The 25621-nt window shown below is 38.5% G+C and overlaps 1 protein-coding gene across 6 annotated transcripts in view; it reads right to left on the minus strand.

The window, feature by feature from the left end:
- PDE5A (phosphodiesterase 5A) overlaps positions 1-25621 on the minus strand; it is a 128620-nt gene that overhangs the window by 9048 nt on the left and 93951 nt on the right. For 5 of the 6 annotated variants that reach the window (XM_054202116.1, XM_054202115.1, XM_054202113.1 and 2 more), the window contains 14 exons: positions 25120-25257; positions 23729-23796; positions 21455-21563; positions 18269-18353; positions 15058-15233; positions 13538-13597; positions 11350-11496; positions 8956-9081; positions 6777-6871; positions 3332-3419; positions 2101-2201; positions 1929-2006; positions 989-1052; positions 351-425 (listed from right to left, as the gene is read on the minus strand). In XM_054202116.1, the coding sequence (XP_054058091.1) occupies positions 351-425; positions 989-1052; positions 1929-2006; positions 2101-2201; positions 3332-3419; positions 6777-6871; positions 8956-9081; positions 11350-11496; positions 13538-13597; positions 15058-15233; positions 18269-18353; positions 21455-21563; positions 23729-23796; positions 25120-25257 (1410 nt within the window). The remainder of the gene's footprint in view (positions 1-350; positions 426-988; positions 1053-1928; positions 2007-2100; positions 2202-3331; positions 3420-6776; positions 6872-8955; positions 9082-11349; positions 11497-13537; positions 13598-15057; positions 15234-18268; positions 18354-21454; positions 21564-23728; positions 23797-25119; positions 25258-25621) is intronic. The other variant, XM_054202114.1, reaches the window with a different exon arrangement.

Genomic DNA, 25621 nt, shown 5'->3' on the forward strand with positions numbered 1-25621 from the left:
CTCCATGACTTGCTTTAGGAGATTGTCTCTGGACTGACAGAGCCCAAATAGCTAAATGAATAGACAAGCTCACTGCTTGTGGGTAGGTTGCAAATAGGTACCAATTTCGGAATGTATTTCTTAGAAAATTTAGTAATACTGATTTAGAGAAATAACGCTGTTGGTTCTTCTGGCTCAGAAATAATGACACACTGTCGGCGTTTGGGAACCGCAGAACAAAACCGACTACTAGGAAGACAGGGAAGGAGTTGGTTCTATATTCTGGTCACTGGGAGAAACTGTGGCTTTGGAAAGGAATGTGAAGTGCTGTTGGTAGAAGCCATTTTGAAAAATGCGATTCTGCCACTTACTGTTGGTTCTATGTTGAGTTCCTTCCGCTCTTTATCTCCTTGATCAAAGAACTCAGTAGCTACAAGCTCAGCAATCTGTAAGAGATTTCACACATTGAGAGCTCTCAAAGTTTGCTTGCTGCCTACAAGCCAAACTGTTTCCTGTGTTTCCTATCTCTCCTTAGGACTTACCAAGTTGGGACCCCCCATAATGAGACTCTCCAGCTTAACAGATAGCTTTTAGAATTCTTCTTGAGCACATCTGTGCGCAAACAAAACAGCTGTGTGTGCTGATATTTATTCTGACAAAGCAAAGAATAAAATGGCACATAGGCATGTCACCACTGATAACAGTTGGAGTGATCAACACACAGAAAAAGTGTGTTGTATCAATTGACTAGCTTGTAGTGACACAGAAATGTTGGAAAGAACCAAGATTCCTGATTTACCTTCAGATTACTGCTAACATGGTGACACAGCTAAATGCAGAGATACTGCTACAAAGACTCAAGAAAGTCTTCAACCCACATACAGCACCTTGAAAACTGCACCCTAAGGCTCTGCGTTCCACCACTGCCTTTGCAATAAGGACTCGATGGAGGAAGCAGAAGCTGTTACGTGGAGTTTGTATTTAGCAAATCTTAAAATTAAGCGTATACCCGTTGCTGAACTGGCCATGGTTTGCTTATGGCTGATAAATCGCAAGCAGTCATCAGCATTGCTCTGTGGAAAAAACAGAAAGAAATCTACGAATTGCTGTATTGCAAGATGTATGCAGCAATCAAGTCAACTGATTAGTAAAATAGAATATAACGTTTCAAGGAACATCAAGATCAGAAAAACAGGTGAAATTAAAGTCAAGTCATAAAGGTCTCCAAGGCTTGATGAAGTGGTAGACTTTCACCTGTGTGAAATGAGCACACAGAAATGAGCAAATCTGGACTGCCTCATCAAATGAACTGTTTCATTCCGTTTGCTACTGGACAGACAACAGATTTAATTATTTATGATATTAGCAGTGACTGCCATCTTTATTCACAGTATGATGGCTAAGACTGAAATAGGAATAGACGTAGAACACGACTAAATTAGATTATTTTTTAAAGGCACTGAATTTGAAATATGGCATCCTTCCTTTCTGAGACAGCCTGTGTAAGCTTGCTTTTCTGTAGCTGTGCGTTACAATACGCGTCTTGATTCTTAATCTTCTTTTTTCTTCACTGCCAGTAAGGAATCAGCGTCAAATCAAACTGACTGTCCTGAATCTTTAGTTACTTACTGGTTTCAGCAATTCAATATTTGAGTATAAAGCATCAACAGCAAAAGGATATGCTACCTAGACGGGAACCCTACAATCTTTAGGCAGAGCAGAAATGCGCATGTAACTCCGTGTGCTACTTAACGAAGTTTATCACACAGGTTGCAGACTTAGTAGTTCAGACCCAGGGAGTCATTCAGTGACCTATGCGCCAGTGCCAGTCTGTACAGCCCCAGAGCACACAGATCTGCGGGTTTTAATGAAGTTGGCAGCAACGTGGCATGGAAAATTGGGTACATCGTAATATTAACTGACTTCTTAATCATTCTGTTTTTACTTACAGAAATAGCTCCTTCTGTGTTGGATCTTCCCAATTAAATTGCTTCTTCCTTATAAGTTCAAAAAATTCTCCTCTCCTCCTTTAAAAGAAGTTAAACCAAAAGATTCTGTAGCATACTGACACAATCCAAACATCCAGCAATGACCATCCAGCCAAACTCGCCTCTGACTTACTTTATGTATAGCGCTAGGTCTGTGGCAAGAATGGCTTGTTTTATCATTTTCAGCGTGGCCTTGTATTCTTCGATGGAAAGGCTGCTGAGAATCTGGTTTCCCTTTACAAAAAAACAAAACCAGTGTTATCGGGAAAACGGGCACCACCACACCAGTTTGCCAAAATGTCCCTTAGATACTAAATCGTTATGAGTTGCTTGCTGAGATCTGATGTCATCCTTTTGCCCTGCTTCCCTTTGCAGATTCCCCAATTTAAAAATAAAAATTCCAGTCGTCTTGAGTAATGGCAGAAAGCCGCACAGCAACAGCATCATAATCAACTATTACAAAATGAAACTGAAAGCGGAACAACAGCAAAGCCTTTAAGTCCATTTCATTAATCAAAATTAATTTTGCCACTCGCTGCATTATAGCATTTCTCCTTCCTCTTCCCCCTCTCCCTGAGGCAGAGGAACTATAATAGATTCCAGTACCTGCCTGTACACCTCACATAAAATATTTTCCTTTTTTGAAGCAACATAAATAACAAGCTATTACATAGAAATATAAGATCAGCAGCCCACTGTTAACCAAAGCACTATGGAGCTGGTGAAATGGCAACTTGCCTCCACTTTTTTCCATATTTTCCTGTCTGAATAGGAAAGAATCATTACAATACAAAGGATGCCAGAAGTACCATACCTGTGGTATGAAATAAGCAGTGAAAATATACTGCTTTGAAATGATTGTGCATGCTGAATAACTGGTCTTAGAATCAGTTAATAATATCAAACAAGAAGAATGTAGTTTTATTTGCATATTTACTTAACTTAGGTTTGGCTTCGCTTTGGAATGTCAACATCAGCAGTGTTTGGTTTGGTCTCATCAGGACTGCTTTGGGTACGTGGAGGGCCCGAATGTTTTTTAAAATGAGAGCAAGGACTTGGGTTTGTTTGGTGGTTCATAAGAGGTCATGAAAATGGCAACGAAGCTTTTTGTTTCCTTTGGTCCAAGGAAGCAGGTACTCAAAAGGGTATTAGCAAGGCTTCCCTTATCAGGCAACACTTGGAAAGTTTTGGTGGCATTCAGCAATGGAACTGTGATTTCAAAACTGATGCATTTGCTTTCTTTACCCAAAAAGGAATAAAGATCACTTAGGAATGTATAAGGGTGGGAATCTATCCAAAAGCTAAAAATAAAAAGTAAAATAGGGAATAGTTTCCTTCAGCATACACGAAAATATGGCACTCACTGGACTATTCAGGATCATAAGGCATTGATCAAAATGATGGTGCTCCATGATTGAGTGACAATACAGTTGAGCCAGTGGATGTTCACTTCTGAGGAGTAAAAAGACCCATCAGATGGAGAAAGCAAATTAAACGTTACTAACACAAAAATAACTTCCCTTTTAATGTCCTCTTCTCATCGTCAGTTTACCCCCACCCACCCGTGGTTGTTCTTAACCAGTTCCCTTCCCCCTTCTGTGTAACTGGCCAAACAAAATGAATACAGTTGGAAGGATGCAATGGGGGGAGTACGGAGAAAAAAGACAATGCTGTTACTTTGTCAGAGCGCTGACAACTCTTAGTTTTCTGCCTTCTGTTACCTGTAGAGATCAGCTGCACACAAGCAGTGAGAACGTAATCCAGGGTTTTATAAAGACTGAAAGTTCTTGCATGAAAAGGAAAGGCAACAGGAAGAGTTCATTCACAAGCGAAATTTAATTGATAGTTTGGGGTTTTGTAACATTTTAAACACCTGCCAGACATATTTAGTCAGCTCAAGTACTAAGCTTGTAAGTAATAACGCAGACCTAATCGCAAGCCCGCTGATACCAATGGACAAATTCCTGTGACCTCAGTGGACTGTGGTGCAGGGCCCAAAAGGTTGATCAAGGAATTTCCCAGTGTTCCCAGTGTATTGGTACTTCAATTCATTACCACTCTCTTCATGACCAAAACTACAGCGGTAGTGTTACCTACCCACTGCCCATGGTAAAATCCAAAAGGGAAACAAGATATCGGTGGTACTACAGGCAGTAAAAACCAACATGAAACCAACTATGCGGATGCAGAATTTAAAGCTATCTTAATCTAGAAAATAGAATTTATTGTTTGAGTAGCTTTAGACAAAATACGGAAAGTCATCCTCTCTGAGGATTTCTGGTTTCCCCGTGTTCCTCATTGCATAATACAGTTCTTAGCTTTTGCTACTCTATTTTCATTTTCAACCCCTCGTCCTACGTTGCTTATGTCATCTCTTCAACTCAGTTGGGATTCTTTTGGAAGTCTGTTTTGCTGTTGATCCTGAATCTATCACTGTAATTATAATCTGACCTACAAATGTTTAATCATGTAAGAAATTCTTTTTTAGCGTATAGTTCCAGGGGACTTTTTCTATGGTTAAGGACCATTCGCATGAATTAGTTGTTGTAGGATTGGGTCCCTATGTAAGTGAGCGCACACAAACGCTCCAGTAAAAGTCATAAGAGGAGACTCCGGGGATTTAAGCACAAAAATGCGGAGAGAAAGATGGAAAGACAAACAAAAACGCGGAAAGGCAGATTAAAGGATGCAAGCCCCTGAGGATTATGGGCTGGCTGCCCAGCACCTCCTCTGAGACCACTGCAAAGGAGTATGGAGCAAATATGCCTGTGCGTTTCTGGAAGGAAGCAAATTGTAGGATGGTGCCAACGCATGCTGGGTGAAATTCCCATTGAGTTAAATGGGATGCATACTGTGTCCCCTAAAGCTCATCCTGACTGAAGAGAGAAATACGTGAGAAATATCTTCGGTTATCTTCCCAAGTACTGCACCAAACTGGAGCTCGCTCAGCGGTTACAGACCCTGGCTGTCTGGGAAGGCAGAAGTGCTGGCAATAAACTCAGGTCCTACTTCTGTAGTACACAGCATTTCTGTTAAACCACCGCGCCGGGGCAAAGGACACCGTTGCTTTCCGGACACAGTGGTTTGGTTATGCACTTTGCATGCTCTGTGCTTGCCTACCTTACACGTGGGTTTGGAAGAAAAAGAAAATAAAACCCCTGCATATCTACCAAAAGACCTCTGAACAGTAAACATTTCCTGTGATTTCTGCTCCCAGAAACATTTTCAATTTTGAAACCCTGTTGCTTGAGAAAAGAATCATATACTAATTGTCTACTCTCCCTGCTTTCAAGGAAAAAACCAAAAGGAATCTGTTCCTGGAAAAAATAACTTTTCATTGAGATTTAAATAAGGGATTTAAAAACAAAATTTGTGGAACTTTCTATTGAAAAAGAATTACTTAGCTGTAATCATCTCTGCTTTACAGCATGTGCGAATGTTAGATTTTGCTGTCTATGACACTTTCCCAGGACATTTTTGAGAGGAGATGACGCATCTCCAGATGTCTTCCAGGAAATTTATTTTTAAATAAATAAAGCAAAAAATAGCTAGCTGGTTCCAATCACTGCAAGGCTACAGTTACTGCTGGAATCCCCTATTAGGGAACTTAGGAAAAGGTTACTCTTTCAATTTTGCGGGGGTTTGGGGTTGTTTTTCGGTTTGGTTTGTTTTTTTTTTTTCCTTACAGATCAGTCTTAGTGTTATTCTGAACATGTATTCTGCCTCAGCTTACTTATTTTCTTCTTTTCAGTATTCTCTGCCTCAAACAAACTTTTCCTCCCCTAGTATCTTACTTTACACACAGTGAGAAGAGCAGACCACTTCTTCCAAAGGAAAGCAAAACTACTCTCCAGCTCTGCCATAAAAAGATACAAGTATACGTTTCTGGGTATCTTTTCCCCATCTCTGGTCAGATCAGGACACGTTGCCGTCTCACAGTAATCACATTATGCCATGTTTTAAGTCAAGCTATTTATTTAATCAAAGAATCATATACTGTTATTTGAAGGGAATACTAAATTCATTGAAAAACACATTTTGGGCAGACCTGGAACTATTAGTAAAGTCTAAAAAACCAAGTGTTTTTAGTTAAAAATTAAAATATGGAGAAGATTTTAGAAGAGTTCAGATGCTTCATTTTGGTAACTTCAAAACGAAATATTTTGTTTAGTAAAAATACTTTGTTTCAAGGTTTTAAAACATATTTTGACGTTTTGTGTCGTAAAGGTTTTTCTGTAATTCCAGAACTGATTGAAGAATAGGGATAACCTAGAATCAATGCAAAACAGTCTTCCATTTTGAATGTAATTTTAAATATGTATCTTATCCAAATCAACTTAGAATACTGGAATAACATGGCTAAATCCCGAGTAAAACAATCAGAGTCAAAAATGGTAGAGCCAGCCCTTTGTATGAGCTGGCTGCAGATCTCAGCTCTGCGCTGGCCCAGACTAGGCAGGGAAGAGCTGGCGGGGCAGGGAGCCATCTGAAGAGCTGCACGTTTCCTCCACGCTGTCCCTGAGAAGCTGGGACCTTGTGCTGTCACTGGGACATCTGGAACAGGAGCAGGAAGACGCTGCCCCTGCAGAGTCTACAAAGAGTTCACTCCATCTGCCCTCGTAGTTAGTCAAGAACTGAGGTGGTGCATCTTTGCTTTGGACTTTTGAATGTTTCTGGCTGTTCTCGCACTTAGTGCTTTGTAAAAACCTTCTCCTTTCCACATCGTCAAATCTATTAGGTTGTACTTAATTTAGCTCTGTGATTTTGATATTCATTTGTTTTTGTTTAACTTCTCTCAGACGTACTTACCTTTGTATGTAAGAGTTGTTCACTCCCCTGTGATCCAAATCGTGGCTCAGAGCTGCTATCAGCAAAGCCAGGGTTTCTAAGTCGGTCAGTTTGCTCTATATGGAAAGAGTAATACAAGAAGCGAGTTAGCTTTGTGATGAGCGTTTATTTTGCACGGTGTGTTTTATATCTGCTGTCTTGTCTTCACCCACATAGCAGATAGAGTTCTGGCCCCAGGAGGACAAGGACATACAATGGCATGCTGAGAATAAGGCTTATCTCTCAAGTTGTGGTGCACAGCGATAATCATTCTCCAGGGGCGTCAATGCAGGTTTTGTAGGGACCATCCTCTAGCCCTACGTATACTGATGAGAAAACTGATACAGAAGAAGAGGAAGTAACTTGCATAATGGCACCTGTCAGAGAAGAGAGGGCATGAGGAATTTTTTTAAATTCTGGCCCCATGGCTTTTAGCTCAATTCCTCTATTACCTTAAGGGATTTAGGCTACATTCCCTAAGTGGGGATAAGAATTCATTATACAAATATCCTTGGAATAATCAAAAAAGGAAAAGTACCACGCTTTTCAGTGATCACTGGGCAAATAAATTAACAGACATTGAAAACCCACGGAAAACAAAATTAACCAATATCTGATTCACTATTAAGGAGTTTATTCTGGACCTCCAACAAAGATTAGCGGAGAGGTTACAAGTTTCTCTTTTGTGATTATTTCATATCTTTAATAGTGTTCAATAGAATTGGATAGAAAATTATTTAAATCTGTCCAGTGAGAAAGAGAGTCTGGACAAAGCTACAGTATTGATGCAGCGTTTCGTAATGGGACAGGAATAGCAGGCACAACAGTCAGGACAGGTATCTGAAGAACAGCTGGTGACAGCACTGCCACTGTGGGGCTGTACCCTCTGTACAATCAAATCCAATTTTTCTTGAAGCAGTTACAGCTTGTGTAGATTTGCATTTGCTTTCTAGATAATGGAACTTGTCCTTAGTCTTGTCAAAAGACAAATCAGTTTGGAAATGACCGATTTTATGTTTCTCCTAACAAGATGTGCCCCGCAATCCTTGCGTTTCCCCTCAAACTAGAGAAAATTGAGAGACTTATGTTCAATGCTGTTCTGACTCCAGAATCTAGGACATGAAAATCAGAGTGGAATTAATCCAATGTAGTCAGAAAGAAAACAATTTATGGAAATTGCAGTGGAGACTGACAGGATTCCAAAAATAGCAAGCGAGCTATCAGGATCATCAGAGATTGCTAGACCGCACACCGAGCAGAACTAGCACGTCCATTTCAGTGTAGAAGGAATACAAAAGCCCTTGCCTTTGTCTCTTCCAGCACCTTTTGTCTTTTTTTTTTTTTTTAGCGAGACAAAGTTTGTAGAAGAAGGGAATGCCTTTTCGTTATTGGTATTGGGTTTTGGTCTACAAATAGGATTTATTTATTTTCTCGGAGGTGTTTACTGTAAAATAGTATAAACCAACTAATAACAATTGTCTGTAAGCAAACTGAAGAAACACATTAATTCAGGATGAACAGAAACGTTTTGTTTTCTTCAAGAATATAAAAACGAAACCTAAAAACATATTCTGGAAAAATCTTGAATCAATATTTCTTATTTTGGGGATCATCTAGCCCTTCAGTATTTGTAATAAAGAATGATTAGGCTGTTTTTTAAATTATTATCTGTCTTTTAAGTGGAAGGTTGAAACATTGTTCAAAAGCATTTAAATCCTTATTTCCAAAAACTGTTCTGTTGTTTGTCTAAAGCTGCACTCAACTCTGTGTCTGAACTTAAAAATTTTCCTGTTGAATATTATAAGAAAACATCCTGAAATAGGGTCAGTCCTTTTCTTCTCCACCTTTTTGACTTGCTTGTAGCATAGGCATTAACTTTAAAAAAGGACATAATCATATACATGCCTCAATTCAGATATTCCCATTGGGAACTTCCACCTGATCATTTCCAGAGGATTCAACTGAAACTGGGTACGTAACAACATGACAAGAATTTCACAAACCAAGCCCTTAAAGCCAGAAGTCTTCAGCAGAAATATTTTGATTTCACTAGCAATACCATGGAATGACGAACACCTTACTGACACGACAACGAGAATTACGCATCATTATAGAATTTGTTTAGCCAGAAGATTCTTAATGTAGAAACAACAAAATGTACCTGAATTTTACCAGATTTTAAAGCAGCAAACATGCACTGAGCTGTATTAAAGGCATGTCTCCAATTGTGATAAGCAACATTTTTCCGGTAGTTTTTCTTTACGCTTAAAATCCATCTGCAGAGAACCTTTAAGAAACAGCATCACATAGTTAATTGTAAATTTATGAGAAGCCTATTCTTTTTATGAAAACAAATCTTCTGTAATCCCGCTTGAAAACTGTCTCTCCTACAGAAAAAAATCTCCTTTTAAGTCACTGCAGTTGAAATATAACAAACATACTTCTAACTGTGAACACAGATAAGAATATGCTTACAGCCACTAGTTCAGTCATTGAGTACGTAATACTTGTGGGTTTGGGCTTTTAGTACTAATGGCTAAATGTTAGTGTCCAAGGCACTGCCGTTAATTCAGGATCTGAGTTATGTTGAGCTAACCGGGAGAAAACCATCCTTGTTCCTAATGACGTATTTGATACAGAAAAATTATTTTTTTAATTACAGAGTTCTCTTAAGAGCTGTTTTGATAATGAATGTGTGGCTTTTCCCTCATATCAGCTTGTCAAAAAACAAGCAGACTTGGACTTTGGAAAGACAGCGATTACTATATTGCTGGGTAGGTTTTTTTTATGCTTGAAGAGAGTATGTCCTGGATGTTTTACACAAGAGTATTGCAAGTTGTGGTTATACTTCACTTCTAACAAAGTCAAAGGCATGAAGGTCAGATAATAATTTGACGTGTACTAGAACAGGTGCCTTGGTTTAAATGGATACAGCATATTGCTCCGTGTTAAATGCTGGATGAGCAGCTAGGCCTTGGGTTGTTCAACAAAAGCTTTAGTGTTCCTAGTGAAAGACGTTGTACTGACAGACATGAAAATCCACTATCATTCACCCACGTAAACGATTCCACACAGACAAAAGCAGCAGTATTCGCTGCCTTTCCACTGCTAAAAAAGGAGCGCTAGACGACTGCCATTTTTCTTTAGCTCTAGTATGGAAAGTTTAAAGTGTAGCTTCAAAGCTGTCAGTGTTCTCTTACTTCTATTCAGATGTGTCTTCTTCAGATGTGTTCTCTTACTTCTGTTCAGAATTATGTGTCTGTTGTCCTGGCATTATTTTGGTTTTGCTAATTAATTACAATTGCCCCACCAGGAACTAGAAGCCCACTCATTACTGGGCTACCTGACTCCCTCTCTTCTGTTGGGACGTATCCCGTAAGGAAGTACAAGTTCTTGGCCTTACTACAAAGGTGAAACTAATTACTGGGATAATCAAGAGATCAGACTAAATAATACAATACTCCTTTCAGCCCTTAAACGCTACTGATCTAAATTGGTATTTAAACTGGTGATCTAGAAAATAAATACCTGTTTTCTTTTACTAATTTGTTTGCTTATGAAGTATTTAGAAATTAAGGTTTTTACATACAGAGATCGTGTGTATTATCTGGACGAGGCCTAAGAGATTATGTGCTCTACCTCCAGGGCCAGGAGCAAAGACCCGTCTAGCTCGCCGCTGACAGATGCGTATCTACAACTAGATCTATTCGTAAAAACCTTCAGGGAAATTTCCACAGCCCACACAAATAATCTGTTTCAGTCTTTACTATCTCCATAACTATAAAGTTCCCCCTAATCTCTAATCTAATCGTTTGTAGGGGAGAGACTAAGCTAATTACTTTTACTACCTTATATGGACTTAGAGAACAATATTACTGTCCTCTTTATAACAGTCTTGCACTTACTGAAAACTTGCTATAATCTCCCTTCTCAATATTCTGTTTTCTGGAGAAAAGCAGCTTAATTCAGTCAAACTTTGCTCAATCTTCTAAAGTGTTATTTTTTAAAATTAATTTGTATCTCTGTTTATCTCTTCAAATATGAGCTACAATATAATTACTCCACGGGCCTTACATACCACTCTGTCAGTAAAGAATGAAATTTGCCCCTTTTTGCTACTATGGCACATTATTGACTTTTATACCATTTCTGATACTAGTAGTTGAGAAATGTTTTTCCTTTTACCACTAGCTGTTCTTTTGCTTACCATTTTTAATTTATGCATTTGACTGGTTTTGTTAGTCGTCGTATATTTATTCTTGCTGGGTTTGAAATGCTGCTATGCGTTTTCAAACTCATTTGAATTTTAACCAAGTCCTCTACTTCCACTCCCCAAGTTTTCTAAAAGCGCATTAACCAAATTATTAAGCATTCAGTAGAACCAAACTGAGGACAAGCCCCTCTACTGCCCACTTTATATACCTTCCTAGTTTGCTAACTAGTCTTGAGTACAGATTCCCAATTAGATTTACTGCAGGCTTGTTTCACTGTTCTCCTGATTTTCTAATAACGACATTGTCTCTTCATGTGAAGCAGCATTTGACAGCGTTCATACCTCATGTTTCATTTGGAAATTTTGCACCAGGTTGAGGTCTGTGAACATTCGAATTGTACACAGTGTTGTTTCAAAATCTGATAGCTCAAAATCACTGAAGTTGAAGTCAGTCAGGTTGAGAGATTGTGCCGATGGTACTACAGCAGCCTAGAGAAGAATAAAAGAACACAACTTAGTACTAGGAAAGAGAAAGCGTAACATAAACATCTGCTTTTTCAATAGAGAAGTAGTGAGATACTAAATTTTACCTTCACGTTATACGGAAACCCGATGATTGCTTCTCATTTATCTTTCCTTAGCCTTTCTTGTTTAACATTACCGTATTTGCTTAGATTTAACACACGCTTTTCCATAGGTCAAGAGTATAAGGAAAGGATTACCCGGTCACTCTGTTATTTAAATCACCTAAGGCAAATTGTAACCAAGAGTATGTATGAACTTGGGAGACTGAGAAAATAAGGCAGTGGAGTTACATGTTTGTTTTTATGGACGTGCAGACATCAAAATCTGTCACTGTCGACATTTTTCTAAAAATGGTGAGGAAAGAGATGTCAGTAGGACAGAATTCCTAACAGAATCCGCATTCAGCGCTATGGTAGTCAGAATATGTCCACAGGCAGAGCTTTCTCAGGGCTAGAAACCTGAAAAATTAGGGTTCACCTGTGATCGATTATCTTATAAACCTTGGGACAATCTTTTTGATGGAATTTGAGTACAATCATAAATGTTCAATGTGAAATTTGAAATTTTGAAGTAGACGAAACCCCCCAACTCTACACTTTTTTAAAATCTGTAACTTTTCTTATCAGTAATATCTCCCATGTATTACGTGTATTACAACTCTGTGTATTACATTTCTACTTTTTCTAGTTACAAAATTCAAAGTATAGGTACTAGTTGCCCTTCAAAACACAAATGTTAAGGTTGCTAACAAAATAAATGGTAAGTCTTACGCTATAGAACAAGAATTAGTATTAGTTTTTTCAGTAAAATAAAAGGTGTAATTCTCAGCGCTACTTCTTTACAGTTGTTTCACCTCAACGAGAATGTGGTTTAAGAGAAAATCAGGTAAAATTAAATAGTTAAAGAAATGAACCTATGCATTTATCTTCCTCGTTGCAGTTCTAGGGGAAAACATTTCTCCAGTGTGAGGAACTGTGTCCTAGAGGCTGAGACACTGAAAAGGAAGCATGTGTCGTATTTTACAGTATTATTATATGTAGCATGCAAGTCAGCTCTCTCCATAATTATGTCTACCAATCTCTGTTCCATATAAGTTTGCTGTTATCTTTCCTGTGTGTCAGAACTGGGAAGTCATGAAAGATTATGAAAAATAGGATTTACACAGGAAAAAGAATTCAACGTTCTTACACATTTCTCATACCAGTAACTTCATCTACCACGGTTTGGATTCATATGCTATTTCACCTGTGAACATGTTCTTGTGCCTTGTTCTGTGGCACCTTGCTTTTCCAGACCAGTCCCGTACTACCCAACTTGTGGTCCTCTATGTCTCCTTCCTCTCCATCCCTCCATCCCTCCCATTTTTTTTCGTACAGCAGAGGTGATGCTATTTCCCCAGAACCGAGAGGACTGCAGAGACTAAGCACAGGCTGTGCTTTGAACGACACTTGAAATCATAGCTGTCACTATTCCTGAGGCAGTGGTTTCTAACCACACAATTAAACATGAGGTCACTGCAAAGAAAAATAACCGTAAAAATAAAAAAAAAAATTGGTGCATTAACAAATACAGAATTTGTGTGTAAGGCGGTAAAGCTGCACCCAATCTTGGGATGCTTGAAAGGTACCAAAAGTATAAAATATACAACATTCAGACTTAGCTGCAGAAAGAAGAGTTCTCAACATTTTGCTTCTGAAATACTTAATCAGTGTGAGTTGATAGTAACGTTGCATCAGCTATTACTGTCACTTAAACGCACGAGAAAGGTTCTCCTGTAATTGCAGCGCTCTGGCCAGCCTGCGTCTCTCATTGCAGGCATTGTAACGTTTCCCTTCTATGTGATGTATTGATTCAACTCAGGAACTGATCCGTTGAAGCTTCACTATAATTTTTATTTCTGGAAGATGCGTTTCTGCATGTTTAGGGATCGCATCTGTATAAAGAATTGCCCTTTGTTGTTGTATTAATGGATTATTTCTAAAGTAATAGTAAAAAATTCAATTACCGCTGTTACCTGCAGCTCCCTCGTTTCCTCCTCAGCAGCAGAAGCATGGTATGAGAGAACCTACAGAAAGAGAAAAGCAGCCTTTAGTACAAGCAAAAGAGCAATGGGATAAAAAAAAAAGTATTTTTCCTAAAGCAGAATTTTCAGCTTGCAGCGGCACTGCATTGCATTGCATTTGCTGATGAAATACAGTGTCCGTGCAGGGCCCACGCTGGTTTTAAGGGAGCTCTCTGAAAGCATACGGGGAGATATCTGTACCTTTCACAAATCTCCCACAGCACAGAATCTTCTTGAGATAATTAGGCCGAGAAAATGTAAATAGTTTCTATAAAAGAGCAAAGAATTCTGATTTTCTCTTTGGAAAGTTTTCATGCCCCACTTTCAAAGACAAATAATACACGAAACAGCTATAATTATGAGCCTGACATTGTTGCCATAATAATCCTTTCAGGAGTTTATTCAGACATAAAAGAAAGCTTTGCCCTAACTGAAACTTGGCAAAAAAAGTCTGAAAGACAATATGTTTGTTTGGAATTAACAAAATGAACTCATTTTTTTAGCTGTTGAGAACACAGGACATGAAAATGTTACGGAGTTTTTTTAGCAACTAGAGACTGACTTTTTTTGTAGCGAAGCCAGCTTATATACTAATTTATAATCCTTCTGGACTTCCTATAGTGTCTATAAAGTTATAGTATCTATAAAGAGAATTGACAATTTGCTGTATAAACAAACAGCTCTTTTTAAAAGCACTGAAATTATTTTGACAATAATTTTACCGCCTTTTTATTTAACATGACTTAATACAGGTTTATTTGAGAGTTGTAGCGTTTCTTTTAGAGGCTACAGGGTACATAATCCCCTTTTTAGGAATTCTGCAAACATTCTGTTTACATAATGAATGTTAGGACATCCAAAGTCTACAAATTTTTCACTTTCAGCTTCAACTTATCACCTCTGAGTAATTCAGCTTCTCAGACGAAAGCCCTCTTTAGCTATTAAACGTAAAAGTAACCAATTTAAAGGCTGAGACCAGATGACATTCTTCTTGATACGGTTTGATGGAGTCTGGGGAAATTGCTGAAAACGTACAATAATGCGGCTCTTACTCCACAAACCGGTTTGTCTAAAGGACTGAGCCAAATCATCGCAGAAAACCTCAGACAAGAAAAGGAAGCCCCAAATCCCCCAAACCATTCCCTCTTCCTGCACAACAGAACAAACCCGTTGTGTGGCCAATGTGTAGCCTCATGTAGAGGAAAAGATGCACTCAGCTCACCAGTAAATCTCATGAGTAAAGTTAAAAGACAGTACTAAATAAAATAGTCTGCTGGCAGATACGTAAACAAGCAGAAAAATTCCTATGCAACTCAACAGACCAAATGCTGTTCTCCTGGGAGAGAACAATTTCTGTTCAGTATCCGTGTGAGTCGCTGCACTTAGGTGTAGAACAGACAGGGTCTGGAGGAGATTAGGATCTGTTTTGGGCTAATTAAGGACCACGTAGATTTTGAGCTCACCTCTAACGTCACCATCTGTTTGGCCATGGCTCTTTCAACAGCTTCATACATCTGTGTATTCTGGATCCCCAAGCCACAAAAGATGACAAATGCTTCCAGGAACTGTTCATCATTTCTGTTGAAAGCCTTGATTTTCCCCGAGTTTTCTTCCATCTTATTCACAAGCTGGCAAACCCCTATGCCAGGACACGGAAATTAAAAGAAGTAATACAGAGAACTGCCAACATATCACCTATTGTATGGAACATCAAGAGAAAAATGAGGTCTAGGACAGTTTGGCCTATAGTATAAACCACCAACGTAGGTGTAAGTGACACGCAGGAGTGCTGTAGGATTTTCCCTTAAGTTTTTTAGATTAATTTCACTGTATTACAGAACAAAAGCTAAAACATTACATATTACTTAGTAGACTCAAAAGTATTTATTAGGATTTGTAAAACAAAAATTTAGGGCTTTACAGACTCGAGCATCTTGTGAAATTCTAGGGTCATTTTCATCTAGCTTTTATTATTAGTGGTATTCTAGATTGATTTAATCCCTAAAGACAATTTGTCCTTTGGAGGCTAATTAAATTTTTGTAACGGTGCCAAAAGAACATTTATGAAAGTCAGAACAGCGGTATACAGAGTTTTCACTTCCTTATTTGAGTCAGTACTGGAAATATTTTAAAATAAATGAACTAAACAGAGAATACCCGACTTGAGGCTCAAATCTTAAGTGTACTCACTGATTCGATGAGGATGTGATTGAATTACAGCCTGCTCCAAAGACGACCGAACTCATTGAAAAGCATCTTACTGAATTCAGCTCGTTAGGTTCAAACTTGTTGATACAGGAGTTTCTGTACTGTTCTGTGCAGGTGCCATTGAAAGGTCTGACAGGTAACTTCTACCAAACCTTGCTGCAGCTTAAACCCCTGACACCTTTTTAAGCAGAGGGAAATTCACACGTATATCTCCCTTCAGTTTTACCTAGTGGATGGCAGTTTCTGCTAAGAAATCAGAATATTAATTAAAGCAGCTGCATTTTAAGTACATGTTGTCTTTGGCCAAAAGTGCTTTGGGGGCGCTAACTGACTTAAGTGAGTTCCAAATGTTTTCTCACTCTCATGGGTGTGAGCACTAACAGTTTTGAGCACGAAAGCTAGCATTTTCCTGGCCAACTGCAAATAATTAGCCCAGTGAAAATAATAGTTGCGAGTTAAAAATTCTGGAAAAAATTACTAAATGAAAAAGTCTTCATTTTCTATAAATTGCTATTGCATACCAGTTTGTGTACTCTACGTTATTTTGTGAAGAACATTTTGCAGCAGAAGGAATAAAATATTAAATATGTATTTAACCAGCAAAAGAGAAGATAACTATTTAGCACGGTGTTTCCAGAACAGTCTCCACAATTTTTAGGTTTTCTTGCGTCAGTGGAGCTACTCCTCATTTACACAGGATGTATGAACAGAATGTGAATGTCTTACACTTCGCCACTGTTAGGTCAGGGAGGCCGGGTTTGCTCTCCGCGTATGGGTAGGGAAGAAATGATAATGAATACTATTTTACAGCAGTACCAACAGTGAACATAATCATCAGCTACTGTAAAGTCTTGTCGGTGCTGGTAATTTTTATGTGAAAGTAATTCCAGCATTTTAATACTCCATATTTACAGACTAAAAAAGCCCCTTGAGGCTTTTAATTAAAAGAAAAAAAAGTCTTTGAGGGAGCAAGTGTGTATCTTCCCTGTCACAGCAGGTAGCACACACATGCAAACTGTGTTTTTAGAAGAACACTGGCCTTGCATGTAGAAGTTTTAATGTCTGGTGACAAAGTTAGACCGTCCTGTTTCCAAGTTACATTCTCTTTGAGGAACTAATTTTAGTATCAGATCTAAAGAGATCAATAAGAATATCTTAACAGTAGCTGTAAACTATTGTGGCAGGGTTTGTGGTATCTGAATATTGCAAACAGTATTCCGACCCTGAATGGAACGAGATGACTAGATACTTGAATGATAGTAAAAATAAACAATCCCAGCAAATAAGGATTCTCTAAGAACAAGATTAACTTTCCCTGGGAAAAAGAAGCTGACTTATAAAACTCTATAGGAAAATCTCATAAAACTCACTTTCAGATCTCTGTTTAGTACTGTTTATGACATAATTATTTCCATAGCAACTGTGACGTAATGAACACAAGATTAAGACCCAACAGTGAATGAGCCACAAAAGCAAATGAATTCTTAAAAGACACAGCATATTGGTACGCATAAATGTCTCTTAAAAAATGAGAGAACTTCAGTAAATATACTTTGTAGTACTTAAAGTGAATCTGAAACTCACTGAAAGACTTAAAGCTCATTAAAGCTTATTCCCTGACCAGATCCTCCAAACTATTTAGATGTAAACTCATTTTTGAGGATCCAGACGACCTAAGTATTTAGGCAACTAGAGATAACTAGGCTTCTAAGTTTCCATAAGCATCTAGGCCTGCGTGGACCTAAGTGATGTCAAATTACTTCTGAAAACGTTACCCCGGGAAACCAGTGGTACTACGGCCGTTCTTAAATAACAGAAAACTAGTTCCAGAAAAAGCGAAGGAGGTGCTGCAGATATTTACGCCGGGTAGCTTTAGACACCTAGAGATAGGACTGTAGGCTCCCTGTGTGATCCATGGGTAGAAGCAGGCACCTCCAAAGGGCATTTCGTAGCACCAAAATTGCACAGCAGCTAGCCTTCCGACGTATGAACCTTCCCCTACCTGAGTCTCACTTGAGGAAGCTGTCGATGTGTGTGCAGTTCAGCTTGTCTTTCCACGTGCTGCCACTGCCCCTAAAAGCCCAGCACGAGAGACAGCTCAGGCCTGAAGAGCTTATTTACTGATTTACATCTTCTTTTCCCTTCACTGCCTTGTAAAAGATCAACACAAGCAAGAGCGGTAACTGACTCTCCAAACAGGAAGCAATGAAAATAAGTTTACTTACAGAAAAACTTTGAATGCAAAGCAGCTATATAAATGGTGAAGTATCCCAAGAGTATTTTAGATACTTGGTAGCTTCTTAGGTAAGCAATTTACAGTCAAGGTTGCTGTGGACTTATTAGTTGAAAACATGATTATTAAGGATCTTCTCTCCTGGGTTGAGATTTCATGTTGCTGAGATTCTACTGTGGAGCACAGACATATTTCTATGAAATGTATAAAAATATTTTTGTAAAGATACCTACCTATCACTTTATTCTTTTTCCCATTTTTTATCGGTGTACACAGCAAACTCTTTATGTGTTGATTTACATTTTCTGCATTGTCATTCTGTTAAAAAAAACCAAAAAAATACAGTTACAATTTTGAAGACTAATGTTCAAGTGGCTGAATTGAAAAAGCTGTAGAGCTGGGGTCTACAACCCTTCTTGGTTTATATACTCCTTCAACAAGCAACCACGTCTTCAAAGAGTTTCCACACCTTTGTCTGGACAGTTTAATAAACACTGCATCTGATACAAACTTTGGTGAATAATAATACAGGTAATGATGATAATCTTCATTCAGTAGTTTACAGTGACTTGTGGAATTGTGCTAACTTTATAACAGGTTCTTTTATTAGAAGGTACCACTCCCGTGAAAATGACCAGTTCACACCAAGACGAAGTGTTCCACTCAGTGCAGATGAAAAAGAGATCAGATGGGCTTTAGGACACCTTCTTACTCTCATCAGGTGATGAGCTGTAAAAGGAACTGACCTCTCCCCTTTCCAGCATATCACCTCAGTTGCAGTATTGCAATGTAAGGGACAGATGTCAGAAAATAGAAGTAACTACATGACATTAAGCTAACTGTGCATTTTGTAGCACTAAAATTATCATAAACTCTTCTGGTTTGTTTGAGATGCCTTGATTAATCCACCGACTCAATGAAAGGGGGCTTAGTGGAGATCAAATTCTGATCCAAAGAAAAACAGGTAGGAAAACTACCACCAACTAGGTCAACATTCTGCAGTCTTCCAAAGACCTTTTATCATGTCTCATGTTCCAAGAGAAGGAAACTGAATTTATTTGGGGGGTGAAAGGGTAGAAGGATGGAACAAAAAGACGAAGCATCTTTTTCAAATACTTGGTGAGAAAAGGATGTCGTTCTGCTCTGGCTGCTCCTGAATAACGTGGCAGTTGATGAGAAGTACATTTGGTCCAATCTCTAATTGTACGTGACAAAAAAATGGGTACATACTAATATTTCGGACCAAAAGGTTACTTTGTTGTAAAGTAAAAACTTGTTGCTCTGCTCCCTGGTGCTATGCAAGGATTGTAGACAGTTTCTTTGCAGGCAAATGCACAAACACTGTAATGCTTACAAGTGGCAATAGGAAATGTGATTCTTTAAAGAAATCATTAAAGGATTACATCATGCCAGATACTTCATATGACTGCAGGAACTTAAGTACTACTACTTAACGGTAGCCCGTTATCAAGAGGGTATATGGAATAACTCAAAGTAGGATTTGCTGTTTTCTGAACTGCGACGTACCTGTGAAATCAGCTGTAAAAAAGGATATAAGAATCAGCATCTCTCCCTAGACCTCTCCAGCAAGGGCTGCTGAGAAACACAACTCAAGCTTGTGTGAAAATTGGTTTATGGCTGCCCTGAGAAGAACCTGCTGTTTCATGGTAAAGTTCAGACGCGTTGAAAGTCAAATTGGACTGCACTGGAGATAAGACTATAGTGCTTAATAAAAATGACTGACTCGGTATGAATAAACAGGAAGGCGATTAAGCAAAAACAGGCTTCAATACCTTTACATAGTCTTGTAGATACTTGAACTTTGTCTCCGTGGCACTAACTTTGTTGGTTCAGGGAAGAACACGTACACATGACTACTGAAGCTTAGCATTTGGCTGCTGTACTGTCCTTGTAAGTGGCTTGTACCTGACTCAGGCAACAGCATGGCTCTTCCACAAATAAACCCAAGCTGTTGTTCTGCGTCATGTCACTGGTTGAGGCCACCAAAGCATTTAGAAAGCATATTCGTTATTTTCGTAAGATGAGTAAGCACGCTATTGAATGTCCTCCAAAGAAAGAGAAAAGCCAGGGTTTCTAGGGCACTAGATACACCTGGGATTTCCCTCATGCCAGGGTTCATCAGATTTCAAAACGTTGAGCCTACAGCCCTGCCTTGAGACTGCTCCTACACAGTGGTGGAGATGCAGCCACTGTGTGTTGAAAAAAATTATCCAAAATTCCTTCTAGCGGTAATATTATTTTCTTTTTATGAGTTTCTTTTATATGCATACGGTATGTCATCTCAATTCCAGGGAAAAATGCAAAAGAACTCTAACCCTACTGACAAAATGAAAGGCCTGATTCAGACAAACAGTTGTTTGGATGACTCTCGAGGTATTCATTTTAAAATGTCTTCGAAATAATCACTTCTTTCTTCATTGATCTAATACAGTATATCTGTCCGATTCTGGTTTTACTTCCACTCTTGCGGTTCAGGTAGCTTTGGGCCCTCTACTGCAAAGTGGCGAGCACTCAATTCCTGTCTTGCTCAATCCTTCATCGAAACCTACTCCACAACATCCATGAAACCTTGCACAGAGAAAAAGGGAAGCAACACAGCTGCCCACCATGAGCCTGCTCCTTCTTTCCGCTTACCGGGACAATCACATTGAGCACTGTGTTTTCTGACCTTTTTGTACCTCAGAACAAAGAGTTTGGTAAAAAGCTATCTGCTGATCATAATAACTCCTCTCCCTCTTATGACCCACTAATAACTCTCTAGTTATTACTATTAAATTTACTAATTAAACTACTAATTAGTAAATTAATAAACTAAACTAATAGTAACTACTATTAAAGTTACTATTATTACTATTAAAACTCTATACCACAAGCTCACACTTGATGACGTGGGAAGCAAAAGCTCCTGAAGAAAAGTGAAGTTGTTCCTTCTCCAAAACAGCAAAGAACTTGCTGCATTAATCTTTGCCAGAACAAGAAGGGAAAGGAGAGGATAAAAGGGAAGGAACTCCGGGGAGCCTCCCAACACTCACGGTAAACTACCAAGGATTACTGTGAAAACCTCCAGCTGTTCTTCACTGAAATATTTTCTACAACATATTGCACGCTCTCCACATCACACTGTCTGTTTGTTGACAAATTAATGTTGGACTTTTTTAATAATGCCTGTAGGGATAAATCCCTCCGCTCTCCACCTGTCTCACTGTGTGAGTATTCTACCATTTCTTCACTGATAATGAATTTTATCAAGCAAACGTACCTTCCTTTGTGTTTGTGTAATTCTAACTGTGGCCGTTAAAATTAATAGAAATTATAAGGGGAGAACAAAAAACATTTGAAAGGTAAACAGAAAAACATTTTCCATTTCTGAATTTCAAAGCTGAACTTATTTTACTTACTGTCCAGGGAAATCTTCTGTCTTTGCAGACATCTGGGATGTTGAGAGGCTCCATTGTGTTCTTGACGTACTGAGCATACATATAATTGATTTTGTTTGTATCACAGTCCCTGAAGGATACAACGTTATTATTATTATTATTATTATTATTATTATTATTATTATAGTATGAAATGGATCGTTTCATTATGCAAAGCAGGTAACTGTAGTATCTTTCCTGTATGAGGAAAGGAAATAACCAACAGATATATAATGGAGTTGAGTTCAAATCCTGTATCCTAATCCAGCTGTCATCACAAAACTGCAGAGTGGGTTGCTTTCTATGTTCCAACATTTCTTTAATATTCAGCAATGGTAACACTGAACACCAAACTTAAGAAATAAACAAATCGGGACAGTTTATGCAGATGAAGGATTAAGACTGAACAACTGGGTTTATATTCAAATAAACAGAACTTTTTGAAAACAACCTCCGTTCACAAATCCGACACTTGAAAAATCAATACTGGATGAAAATCACATATTCTTTAAATGGAGTGCAGCCGGTAACATTTGTGAATTTTCTGCTTTTAAGTTCATTTCAAATCACAATCAGTTGCGTGGGGATTTGGCTACTGAAATAGAACTGTTTATTCCAAATCAGAACAAAAAATATCTTTACAGACTCAATCATCTCCTAGTTTTTTAGCCACGATGTATTTAATTAAGGCATTTCAATTCTCTTGGACCCTTTGCCTGCTTTGGAGGAGGACGTATGTCCTAATAATAAACCTATTCCCATCAAGTTCCTGTAGTTTCCCTCTGACATTTGACTTGACTTTAGTTATCCTTCTGGTGTAAGAACGTTCACAGTGCTGGAGGAAGGGAATTATTCTTTCATTATTTCACAAACGAGGTTATAGAACGGAATGCCCCACAATTCTGAAAACCAGTCTGATTTGGGGTTTGATTCAGGGTCCTTGATTACAAAACAAGCCTGAAATTTTGCTATGTACAGTAATACTTCCCATCTAATCCAGGTCATTGCATTTCTGCTATTGCCCAAAATCGTATTCTTCAAGCACAGCAGAGGTTCTGACTCCAGTGGTTGACTCGTGGTACAGTCCTTGGCATATAATTGTGCTGTCTCATGAACAAGATTCCGATAGGCAATTAAGCCTCTAAAGATTCCCGTCCTATCAGTTATGAGAAATAATTTACTGATGGCCCATGCAAGCAGTAAATTACATTTTGAGTCCATTAACTAGTAACCATGGAAGGGATAATTACCAGGAAGGGTAAATTCTCTTTACCATTCCCATAGTGTAGAAGAGGAAGTAAACAGGAACTTTCTTTTTCACCCTGTGATCTTACTAGCCCATTGTACCTCTGGACTTTCTGGTTGTACATCGTCTAAAATTGTAATACAGCTCAACAGTTTTTAGTTGCTCAAGCCACATACTTTGGACATAATTTTCTAATATATGGAATTAATTTTAGTATGCTAAATGTTCACTGCGAGAGAGATCAAAGGGGTACAGAAATCTCCATTTTCTCTCTGCACACTCTATCTGTAGTACTGCATTTTATATATGACCGTCTCACTCTTTTTGACCTTATTTGAAACAACTGTTTGATGCCAGAGAAAGGTAATGGAGGTAGTAGTTTTCAAACTTCAGTACAGAGGTTCTGACTAAATTTGGAAACTATTTAATCTGGGTATTTCAGTTCAACAATTTCTACATCTTTCCCTTCCTCCCAGCTGAACTTCTTAATGGTTTCTCAAAGATGAATGAAAGTTAGAACTTTAGGAATTTATTCTTGATTTGGTCAGTCATGTTCGAGTCAGCTTCCCTATCTATGAAATAACAGGAATGATTAAAATAATTGTTTAAAATCATAAATAGGATTAGTATCTACTAATGTGGATACGTCTACTTTACAACATAGTCACTTTGCAGATTTCTCACAGATCAGTTTTAGAGCAGCCCACCAACTTAGTTTTTTACTTCTCACATTTTGTCCGTTTCCGTAGCTTAGCCTTGCGATATAACTACGTACTTAGACCTGCCAAAGTGAAGAGATCAGGCCCTACTCCTGTTCTGCTCAGTGTGACCTTTTTACAGCAATAGAGTTTGTCTACGTACATTTCAGGGCAAAACCTGCTCTAGAAAATAGCAGTCATACATGGTACTCAGTGGAAATGAGGTCTGTTATTATGAAAAAAATAATATTGAAACTGTAGCTTCTTCAGCATTCTCCTGGGATGAACAAAAGTTTGAATTCATTGTTTTACCTCTTCAGATTTTCAGCTGAATCTTCTAATTCCTCAGATTCCATGTGAAACACACTAGAAAATGAATCCTGGAATACCGAGAGGATATTTTAATATATAGGTGTATAAGGTTGTCATAAGTTACAATAGTAGTATTCATGAAAAGCTTGCTGCAGTTATCAAAACCTGTTCTGTAATAAAGACAAGTATAAAATGATGTAACTTCATTTCACGTCCAGCAGCCAGCGTACAGGATCCTACCACAAAAATATCTTTTGATACGGCTTTAAATATCATTGAAGTGTCTTGAATCTTTACTGATCACTCTGAGAAGAAGCACCAGTATTTACAGGCTGTGCCAAATTTACTCGTCAGCACAGAACTTCTTTATTTTAACATTCATCCAATTCTAGACCTGCTTTGCTTGGACGGGGGAGGACATCGAAAGCTTTTAAACGTATTGACTGATCTCTGTGTTGCTTTTCACGCAGCTTTTTTTCACAGCTAAGAAGCCTAAATGTAGACAGAAATTAGATTCTCTCTGTACTAAAGATTCAAACTGCAGACTGCAAACTAAGGGCTAGAGTTTATCTAACTTGCAAAATAGTGCGAATATGTGAATACAAAAATTACATAAATTCCTCTTCTGTATTCTTGCATGCAGGAGTGACTCTTCTAAATACAGTGAGAGATGGGATTGTGGCAGATGATCACCAGTGCTGTGTGTTATTTCTGTGCTACAGAACCTGGAAATGCTTTCTCATTTCCAGATCTTAGTACACCCGTATCTCTAATGAGTAGTAAAGGTAAAACTAGGAATGCCAGTACAAGACTGAGGCGTACAACATAATACCCTGCTCTTGTTCTGTGGCCTATATTCAATAGGAAGGAAATTCAGGTGGGCAGATTGGAAAGGAGTTGTGCTTTCCTTCAGTGAGCCAGGATCTTGGGACAGGCCATGATTCTGTTCAGATACTTTGTTTGGATACTTCCTGCTTAGATATATTCAAGAAATAAAAAGTGCCATCAAAACCGGTGCGGCACAGGAAGCAAAGGACACATTATTTTTCTCCCAGCCTTTTCCTTTTTTGCATCCTACATCAGTAGCCAAGAAAATGAGTGATGAAAGAGTTCAACAATCAAGATCATTGCCATAGGAGAGAGCTTAGAGCCGAGGTTTACAACAGGCAGTGCAAAACGGCTGCATAAAATGGCAGCCTGGCCTACGCAAAGACTGAAGCCTTTGTCAAGTCAACACATAACCTGAGTAGAGGCCATAAAAGAAAAGGCAGAGGACGAAAAGGCGACAGAACATGCTACGGGTTTGAAATACTATTGAGTCAGAATGAAGAGGGGCCCACCCCGCTCCCAGGGAAGAAGCACTTCTGCCTTTAGACAAAAGCCAAACTCACAGTACAGTCTTCATCTACTATGAAGATGGTACACCTCTGCACTTGCATGAAGGATATTATAGTGGCAGCTATCTTCTTCAGAATTACTTCCAAAGACTGCTGTTCTTCAAAAATGAGGCTGGCAAGATCAAGAAGCACCTGGGGAAAAGGTCTTTTGTGAAATTTTGAACAGTTGTGATTTAAGCGATAATTGTCATTACTACTGTCTTTGATTGTTCTCCTCTTCCCTGAATCAAGGAAGTCAACACGTGTGTCTGTGACCAAAATTAAGTTTTGGCTCTGACGCAGACTGCAAGGTAACAGTAAATAATAGCCAGTTTGACGCTTTTGATGGAAGAAATAAATAGCATAGTTAGTTGTCTGACGTTTTCGGTCAGAGAGACAGAATAAATGTAGGCATTAACAGTTCGTCAAATGAAACCTGAGAAATCCAGACAGCATACAGTTTTTTTGTCCGTAGGAAACCTAATAGTTTCCTATGGCTCATGCGTGCGTTCTAAAA

The sequence above is a fragment of the Rissa tridactyla genome, chromosome 5 (genome assembly GCF_028500815.1).
Source record: "Rissa tridactyla isolate bRisTri1 chromosome 5, bRisTri1.patW.cur.20221130, whole genome shotgun sequence".
NCBI classification, from domain to species: domain Eukaryota; kingdom Metazoa; phylum Chordata; class Aves; order Charadriiformes; family Laridae; genus Rissa; species Rissa tridactyla.